Genomic DNA, 9,764 nt, shown 5'->3' on the forward strand with positions numbered 1-9,764 from the left:
TAGCCATTCTATTCTTGGCTGTATACTGGAAGAACTCTCAGTTAACATATCACATCCACACTGCTGCATTGCTGGCAGCAAGTAGGATGCTGAACCAGCTACACCTGCCCACCAGCAGATAATAAGTAAAGAAATGTGGTGCATATATATATACTGTAAAATTTTATTCAGTCACAAAGGAAATCAAAGCATGACCTTTACAGGAAAATGGATGAAACTAGAAATCATACATTAAGCAAAAATATTAACTTAGAAAAATAAACCTGTTTTCTCTCATATGCAGAGACTACATTTGAGAGACAGAAGCAGATAGACACACTAAAAATGAGACAGAAAGAGAGAGAGTGTGTGGGGAGTCTAGAGAGGGCAGGAAGAGACCTTCAGCATGGTACAGAGGGGTAAGAAGGCTAGAGAGGAGGCTGACTGGGGGAAAGGGAAGCAGCCAGGTGGGGAGGCATGCATGGGGCACTGGGAGAGAGAACCATGAGAGTAAAGTATAATGTGTAAGAAAAACCATAGTCAAACCCTACTTTACATTAACCGCAAGTCTTAACTTACAAAAGGGATTGAGCTAGGCGTGGTGGTACTTGCCTTCAATCTAGCACTGGGGACAGATTGAGGCCAGTCTGTCTGTATGCCAGAATGCAGGACAGTGAGACCCTGACTAAAAGCACACAATCAACGAAGAAAATTTTAATTATGAAGAAAAACGCCAAAGTCACAGAGAAACCCTGTCTTGAAAAACAAAAAACAAAAACAAAAATTGTGAGGGGAAAAAAAAAGCCTCCCTGAGTAAGAGACCCCAGTTCTTCCTAAAAACAAAATTAGAGGCTGGCCTAGTCTTAATGAGTTTCATTGACAACCAGGGGCATGAAGAGACACACTGCTCAAAGAAACAGAACAAACAAAAAAACCAAGGAGGGCTGATGAGATAGCTCAGGGGTTAAGAATACTTGTTTGGGTCAGGCATGGAGGCAGGCACAGGCCTTTCATCCCAGCACCTGGAAGGCAGAGGCGGATCTCTGTGAGTTTGAGGCTAGCCTGGTCTACAGGGTGAGTTGCAGGACAGCCAGAGCAACACAGAGAAACCCTGTTTCAAGGAACCAAAACAAACAAAACAACTCTCAGGGCAAGAGAGATGGCTCAGAGATTGAAAGAGTTCACTGTTCTTGCAGAAGCTTTAGTTTCAGTTTCTAGGATCTACATTGGGGGGGGCTCACAATCACCTGTAACTACAATTCCAGGGGACCCAATGTCTTCTGGCCTCCTCAGGGGCACCTGCACATATATTGTACATGAATTCATGAAGGTATGCACACACACATGCACGCACGCTTTAAACTTATTCATTCTATAATTTGCCTATTCATTTTTCTTCTCTTCTTATGCTTCTTGGTTCAAATTATGTTTTCATTCCTGCATCCACTGAAATATTCCTTGTCAAGGCTCCTAGGGAAATATGGGGTCTTCTAAATACATCCATTGATCAATATATAAGCTGGTTTTAAGATTCAAGATACCACTGGGTGGTAGTGGCACATACCTTTACTCACAGCTCTCTGGGGATCTCTTGAGTTCAAGGCCAGCCTGGTCTACAGAGTGAGTTCCAGGACAGCCCGGGCCACACTGAGAAACCCTCTTTGAAACACACACACACACACACACACACACACACACACACGATACCTCACTTGATACATAGTTAATTCATTACTGCTGACTGGTAATATGGATGTCTCCATAGGAAAAATGGAATCCCAATCACATCCATCGATCTCAACCTGACTCACTAACATCTCAGTAAACTCATCTACAGCGTGACTACTTAAACAGATATGTGTTGTACGTAGTTCCTGGATGCTCTGCTCTTCTCCCTTTTCCTTCTGCTTTCCATTTGGGTGATTTTTATTAGTTTATTTTCAAGTTCACTGACTCTTCAACCATGTTAAGTCTAATAAGCCTAACACAACCTAATTTATTTATATTCCATTATAACATCCAATTCCTTCTTCTGTAATCCCTCTACTGTTTATACCTGATATCTATCCCAAGCTGTATGTGCCATGGCATGTGCATACCAGCACCAAAAGATAAAAGAATAAATACTTTAAAATGTAAGTGGTAGCTAGGAATAACATATACCTGTAATCCAAGCAGGTATCTCTTAAGGCAGAGGCAGAAAGATCTGGAGTTCAAGGCCACTTTTCACTACACAGTGAATTTGAGGCTAGCCTGAGCTACGTGAGACCCTGTCTTAAAATGTAGTTGACTTTCCTAGCACACCTTTAATCCCAGCAATCAGGGAGGTAGAGGTAGGAGGATCTCTAAATTCAAGGCCAGTCTGGTCTACAGAGCAAGCTCCAAGACAGCCAGAGCTACACAGAGAAACCCTGTCTCAACAAAACACCAAAAGCAAACAAAACACCAAAAGGTAGCTGACTTATCCTTCCCTCCCATTATATGACAGCCCACCTTTAACTTCTGTGGGTCTCAAAGGCCAGTGACCTGTAAATTATCAAACCCACTCTTGTTTTGGGTAGGAACAAGACTCTTTTCAGCTTTCTATGCCCTAGGGAGAAGTCATGATTTTAATTTATATTAAAATTATTATTCATAAATCCTAAGTTGACATTTCTACACTGAATATACATGCTAGTCAATTAAGCTAAATTCCCTAATGATTATGCTTGTCATGAAAGATTTCAATATAACCACAATGAACATGCTGAAATGAGGACGGTCAAGCTGGGCATGTGCCTATTATTCCAGTACCATGTTAGTGCTCTGGTACTAGGCTAGAAAAGGATGATCAAGAATTCCAGGCTAGGTTAGGCACAATGATGCACACCTTTAATTCTAGCACAGAGAGAGAAGGGAAGATAAGATCGCTGTGAGTTTGAGGCCAGCCTGGTCTATATAGTGATTTTTTGGTCAGCCTGCACTTTCCCCAAAAAATGTAAAAAAAAAAAAGGGGGGGGGCTTTCTAAAAGGTACATCTGCCTCTCCCTCTCCCTGCTTAACAGCATCAATTCAAAGTCTCTCTGTGCTGGGTTTTCTGAACATTGGTAGTAAGACTACGGGTTAATTTGTGAACACTACTGACCAGCTCGGTAAGTACTCTGTTCTTAACTTACCTGATGGACTATCTGAGAAATATGAGTCCCCTGAACTGTTGAGCCAGGCTGAGGTGCAGTCTCTGGAGTATTACTCTTATGGGAATCTTCCATAATCAGCTGGGGGAGGAGATTAAAAAAAATCCATTAAAATGCTACAGAAATAGCAAACTACTGCAGTCACATGATGTTTGGTCAGTTAGTTGCCCTATAGAAGTGAATCAGTGAGTGGCTACAGTTTAGAGTATTCTTCACATTTAAAAATTCTGAAACACCAGAATGTTTATAAATACTCGAGTCTTAGACAGGAAAGGTCTTTCTCCAATCAAGGGTCAAGTCTCTAACTGTATGCACAGCTTCAAAAAGAATTTACTAACAAAGATAAACAAGGTGTGTTGGTGTTTAACTTTGCTTTGTTTCTGAGGCAGAGTTTCTCTGTGTATCCCTGGCCCTCCTGGAACTCAATCTGTAGACCAGGCAGGCTTCCTCAGAGGTCCTCCTGCTCTGCCTCCCAAATTCTGGGATTAAAGGTGCCACCACCAGATGATGGTGCTCAACTTCAATCTCAGAGCTTAGCAAAAGGCTCTCTCTGAAGACAGCCAGAGTCACATAGTGAGACCCTGTCTCAAAAACAAAGTCAGTCAGTGTCTCTGTCTTGTTCTAAAGACTAAATGATCTAAATATTAACTCATAGGATATGTAGGCTAAGAAAACTGAGAATAAATTGTGACTGAATGTCACATGGGAGGAGAACCACTAACAAAAAGACTGGTAAAAGACTTTAGGTCTTTATGGTTACATGTAGTACTAGAGTGAGTTTATCTAGTATGCATGAGGTCTTGGCACTACCCAAAACACCCCCAAAGACAAACTAGCCTTGTGGTTATAGTTATGTCTACACAGAGGTCCAGTTTAGCCAGGGCTATATAGTCTAAACCCCATACCAAAAATAAGGAGGAAAGCCAGGCAATGGTGGTGCATGCCTTTAATCCCAGCACTTGGGAGGCAGAGGCAAGCAGATGGATCTCTGTGAATTTGAGGCCAGCCTGATCTACACAGTGAGTTCCAGGACAGGTTCCAAAGCTATACAGAGAAACCTGTCTCCAAAAACCAAAAACTAAATTAACTATAAAAAAAAGGAGGAGCCGGGCGGTGGTGGCGCACGCCTTTAATCCCAGCACTCGGGAGGCCGGGCTAGACCGATAGCCTCCAAAACAATACAGAGAAACCCTGTCTCGTAAAAACCAAAAAAAAAAAAAAAAAAAAAAATGAGGAAAGGAAAGAGAGGAGAGAGAAGGGGAGGAGACAGGAGCAAGAAAGGGGAAAGAACAAGAATAAAAGATGTCTGATTTGAAAAAGAATGAATACACACACACACACAGGCTGAAACTTCAGTTGAACGTCAGTAATGCTAGAAAGTCAGCACCTAACTTTCTCAACAACTGCTTTCTAATTTTCATTTTATAAGCATAGGTATTTTGCTTGCCACGTGTTTGCCTGGTGTCCCAGAAGGACAGAATGTGTAGGATTCCCTGGGAATTAAACCAGGTTGTGGAAAGAGCAGTCAGTGGTCTTAATACCAAGCCATCTCTCCAGTCTTTAAAAACTTTACTTGTGGAGCTGGAGAGATGGCTCAGGTGAAGATCACTGACTGCTCTTCCAGAGGTTCTGAGTTTAAGTCCCAGCAATCACATGATGGCTCACAACCATCTATAGTGAGATCTGGTGCCCTCTTCTAGCATGCAAGCATAAAGACAGGCAGAACACTGTAACATAATAAATATTTAACTCATTTTTGGGGGAAGGGGTTTTGAGACAGGGTTTTTCTGTGGCTTTGGAGGCTATCCTGGAACTAGGTCTTGTAGCCCAGGCTGGCCTCAAACTTGTTACATGACAGAAGATGGCCTTTCTTGATCCTCCTGTCTCCACCTCCCAGAGAGCTTTGTGCTTAACTTGCCATCACACCCTACAAGAGTAGGTTAATTATGTAAGCTACACCTCTGGCCCAAGGCAAGGTGCTTTGAACAAATTCTGCAGAAAGGGACTTCCTAAGTGAGATTCCAAGATAAGAGTTTTGTTTTTGTGGTGCTGGAGGCCATAGTATGGTTTTTGCCAAGCACCCTACAGGGGAAATACAGCCACCAGCTCCTAAGAGCAAGTCATATACCATCTCCTGGACCTCCCTGTTTTACAAGGGTTGTTACTTACTGTGGATCTCACATCACTATGTGAAAGACCTGAAGCTAGGGCTGTTCTAACCAAAAGCCTTGTTCTTTATTTCACATGCCTCCATTCTAGCCATGCCCTCTCACTACCCTATCTGTGCTAATAAGGTTCCCTTGTCTGGCAATCTCTCTAGATTATTTAACAATGAGCTGGGTTTGCGGGTGGGCCTGCCTGTTTCTCCCAGTTTTAAATTTAGGCTAATGCGTGCTTAGTGGCCGGTAGAGACATCATTGAGTCAACAGCAAATACCAAATACAATAAATATTTTAACAGTGTGTGCTAAGGTAGCCTACCTTCTCATCTCCATCACTCACCTTGAGACTTTCATTTAGCTACAAACAAAATTCATTCCCCTTCTTCCTGAGGACTTCTATGACTTCTTCCAGGCAAACCTACAGGATGACCTCCCCTAAACTAGTCTGGAAGCTGACTGTATACCCTAGTATGATTTTCCTTTTTTTTCTTCTTCCTTCAAAACAGGGTTTCTCTATAGTTTTGACTGTCCTAGAACTCGATGTAGACCAAGCTGGCCTTATTCCTGTTTTTCTGTCTCTCCACCAGAATGTAAGTCCCAGGAAGTCACATCCCTTCCCTACAAAGCAGTTTTCACATTTAACACTGTAACAAAACCACCTGCTTAAGCTGGGCGTTGGTGGCGCACGCCTTTAATCCCAGCACTCGGGAGGCAGAGGCAAGCGGATCTCTGTGAGTTCGAGACCAGCCTGGTCTACAAAGTGAGTTCCAGGACAGCCTCCAAAGCCACAGAGAAACCCTGTCTGAAAAAACCAAAAACAAACAAACAAACAAAACAAAAAAAACCACCTGCTTGCTCACTTAGATGTATCTAATTAGAACTGAGGAAATAATGGCACTCCACCCCAGCTATTGAAACAGGATAACTGAGGCACAGGAAAACTTAAAGACATAATCCTATGTGAGAACTGGAAATCCGCTAACTAAACTCATGTCAGAGGTTTTTGTTTTGTTTTGACTTGACTACCATCTACTGGTGCTATGTACTATCACAGTACTGTAGACCAAACAATCAAGAACTACAAACACTTTAGGAGTTGTCACATTGAAGTTTTATCTAGTTTCCTGTTTTGTTTCCGAATGCAAGCATAAAGCATGATAGGCAAACACTCTTCCACTTAGGTACATTCTAATGGAGATAAAACTGTACGCACACACTGTAAAGCGGGGCAGCTAGCATTTTAAACAAAACATCTACTGGCAACCAAATCCTGGGATGAATGTATTTTGCCAATATAAATCCTATACAAACTTATCACAGACAGGTGAGGTCAGTTTTATGAAGATTCCTACTACATATATGCTGAAATGGCCTCAGATGTCAAGAGGACCTTGAAGACTTGGGAATGAATGCTTTTCAAGGCAGGACTGATGGGGGTTCTAGGCCAAACTGAATCACAAAGAATTTAAGACCAGTTGGGAATACAGTATGAAGACCTTTCACAAACGAGCCAACACTGGGCTGCAGAGATGGCTCAGCGGTTAAGGGACCTTCCTGCTCTTATATAGGACACAGGACCAGTTCCTGGCACTCACTGTAGGGAAATAGGACAGCCAATGAAACACACTTTGTCCCTGGAATCAGAGCCAGTGAAAGAATTAGAGCCAAAAGGCTAAAAAGGAACAGTGAAAGAAACACACTTTGGACCTGAAACCAGAGCCAAATTTGACCCTGAACCTGTTCAGAAAACCAACCAATCCCTGAGCAGGAGATCTAGCCAATCTGAGCTCAGAGATTGAAATCTGACCAATCCCCATGCTGAGCCGGGCATTGGTGGCCCATGACTTTAATCCCAGCACTTGGAAGGCAGAGGCAGGTGGATCTCTGAGTTCAAGGCCAGCCTGGTCTACAAGAGCTAGTTCTAGGGCAGCCTCCAAAGCCACAGAGAATTGCTGCCTAAAAAAAACAAAACAAAACAAAAAACAGCCGGGCAATAGTGGCGCACGCCTTTAATCCCAGCACTCGGGAGGCAGAGGCAGGCGAATCTCTGTGAGTTCGAGGCTGGGCTGGACCGATAGCCTCGAAAACAATACAAAGAAACCCTGTCTCGTAAAAAACAAACAAAAAAAGCAAAATCAAAAACAACGGCAACAACAACAATAAAACCCAAAACACCATACCTATCCTGGAAAAACTTTGGGGGGAGGGTGCGCTAAGAAGCCCTATATAAAGCCCTGTGTCTGTGTCTGTTGAGCTTGTGGCTGTCAGGCTGTCCTCTGCCACCCTAGTGGACGGCAGCCACTCTCCCAGATTCTTCCCTCCCAATAAACCTCTTGAATGAGGTTTGGATGAGCAGAGCAGGAGCGGAGGTGACAAGTAACAACTTTTCGCAGGAAGTCAGAGCAGAGCCTTTCCTTGGAGCTTGGGTGTAAGCTGCTACATTTACTGTGACCTGTGGGTTTTTGTTTGTTTGTTTGTTTGTTTTGGCTTTTCGAGACAGTTTCTCGCTTTGGAAGCTGTCCTAGAACTAGCTCTTGTAAACCAGGCTGGCCTCGAACTCACAGAGATTAAAGGCATGCGCCACCAACACCCGGCTTGACCTGTGGTATTCTTTGGCTCCTGATTGCCAGAATACTTTTCCATCCGACCTCTTCTAACACTCAGTATTCTTTGGCTCCTGAGTGTCAGAATCCCTGTTCCTCTGATTGGAGCCGCCGCAATGCTTAACACCCACAAAAGCCTCTAATTGCACTTCAGATCTGACCCTCTGGCCTCTTCAGGCACCTGCAAGCAGGTGGTGAATGTAACCTTAAGAAAGGTAGTAGCGGGATATAAGACATCTGCAACATACCTCGTAATAAACAGATCTTTTTGTTCGTTGTCCTCATCCCCTGCCTCAGATGGGGTTTCTCTTTGAGTAGCCCTGTCATGGAACTCGTTCTGGTTTCAAATTCAGAGATTCACCTGCCTCTGCCTCCCGAGGGGCAGGCAGATCTCTGGGAGTTCGAGGCCAACCTGGACTATAGAGCGAGTTCCAGGACAGGTTCCAAAGGTACAGAGAAACCCTGTCTCGAAAAGCAAACAAACAAAAAACCCGCTACCATAAAGAAGAACACGTGTAGAAACGCTGCATCAGTAACTCTACTTAACAAATCCAGCCTCAAAAAGAGCAACTACCCAGACGCTGACTTTTCTACTACAACTGAAGTGGCCAGCTGGGAGACACCCGGAAGAAAGGCAAAGCACCGCGTCCCGCCGCCAGGCCAGTGGCCTCGGGTCCCTGTGGTCCAAGCAGGGGGGTAAGGGGGGAGCCTGAGGACGCGGTGCCTGCAGTCTGGTGCGGACCTTCCGCGGCTTTCCTCCCGCCTACACGCCCGGTCGAGAGCTCGACGGATCTCGCGGCTCTATTTCCAGCGAGCCCAACGCCCGTGCGGCTCTCGGTCGGGAGGCGCGCGGCCGGAAGCGCGCGGCCGGTCCCACCCCCGCGCCCCTCCCCCACCGGCCAGCCGCGCGCGACCCCCCGGCCAGCGCGTGGCCGCCATCGCGTCCCTCCCCGCCGTCACCGCGCTCCCGTTCGGGCCGCCCCGCTCCCCGCCGCCCCCACTTACCTGCGGAGTCGCCTGGCCGCTGCCCGGGGCGGGAACTTCCACTCCCCCCGTCCCAGGCGGCGCCGATTTCTCTCTTCGAGTCCCAGCCGCAGACGGCTGCCGGGTGACGCTTCTCCCTGGGGTCGGCGGGGCGGAGAGAAGCGGTGTAACGAGAGCCAACCGTCCCGGGTTACCGTTTCCCAGCCGCGAGGGGCGTCTCTGGCGGCATGATCGGCGGGCAGGCCGGGGGCTGGGGAGGGAGTGGGGGCGGGGCCTGCGCGGCCGACGTGCTGCGTCATCACGTGCTCACGTGGCACGCCGCCATCTTGGCGGGCCTCGGGAGCGAGCGCGCGGGTTGGGTTTGCTCACTCGGGTTTCCGAGTGCTTTCCGCCTGGTGCTATTCGGCTGCCCTCCCCCTGGAGCTCAGCGGCTTGCCCTAAGCGTTCTGGCGGCGTTCAGGTCCCTGACCTTGACCAACACGCTGCTAAGCGAAGGGACGTGGGAAGCTTTTATTTGATTTTTTTTCAGTGCCTGGCCTCGGGATAGCATCCTAGGAGCTGGGTGGAAGTGGAGGCAGAGGGACCAAAGGTTCGGAACGTTAACCCTGGGAAGATCAGTAGTAGAGCACCTAGCTAGTATGGATGAGGGCCTGGGCTTGGTTCTCTAGCAAAAAGTTTAAACTTGTCCTCTTAAGAAGCCGTCTTAGAGGCCGGGCGTTGGTGGCGGACGCCTTTAATCCCAGCCCTAGGGAGGCAGAGGCAGGCGGATCTCTGTGAGTTCCAGGCCAGCCTGGACTACAGAGTGAGTTCCAGGACAGGCAAAGCTACAGAGGAGGAACCCTGTCTCGAAAAAACAAAAGTAGG

At 46.4% G+C, this 9,764-nt stretch overlaps 1 protein-coding gene across 6 annotated transcripts in view; it reads right to left on the bottom strand.

Annotated features, from left to right (window-relative positions):
- The window catches only part of Atf1 (activating transcription factor 1), a 40,188-nt gene extending 31,022 nt beyond the window's left edge, over positions 1-9,166 (bottom strand). For 2 of the 6 annotated variants that reach the window (XM_040753813.1, XM_013111369.3), the window contains exons 1-2: positions 8,922-9,058; positions 3,135-3,233 (exon numbers count right to left, since the gene is read on the bottom strand). In XM_040753813.1, coding sequence (XP_040609747.1) covers positions 3,135-3,227 — 93 coding nt within the window. In that variant the 5' untranslated portion in view covers positions 3,228-3,233; positions 8,922-9,058. Of the gene's footprint in view, positions 1-3,134; positions 3,234-8,164; positions 8,717-8,921 lie in introns of those variants that run through there. The other 4 variants (XM_005067238.4, XM_040753812.1, XM_021225554.2 and 1 more) reach the window with 4 other exon arrangements.
- Between the last annotated feature and the right edge of the window lie 598 nt (positions 9,167-9,764).

The sequence above is a fragment of the Mesocricetus auratus genome, unplaced genomic scaffold (genome assembly GCF_017639785.1).
Source record: "Mesocricetus auratus isolate SY011 unplaced genomic scaffold, BCM_Maur_2.0 Super-Scaffold_100010, whole genome shotgun sequence".
NCBI classification, from domain to species: domain Eukaryota; kingdom Metazoa; phylum Chordata; class Mammalia; order Rodentia; family Cricetidae; genus Mesocricetus; species Mesocricetus auratus.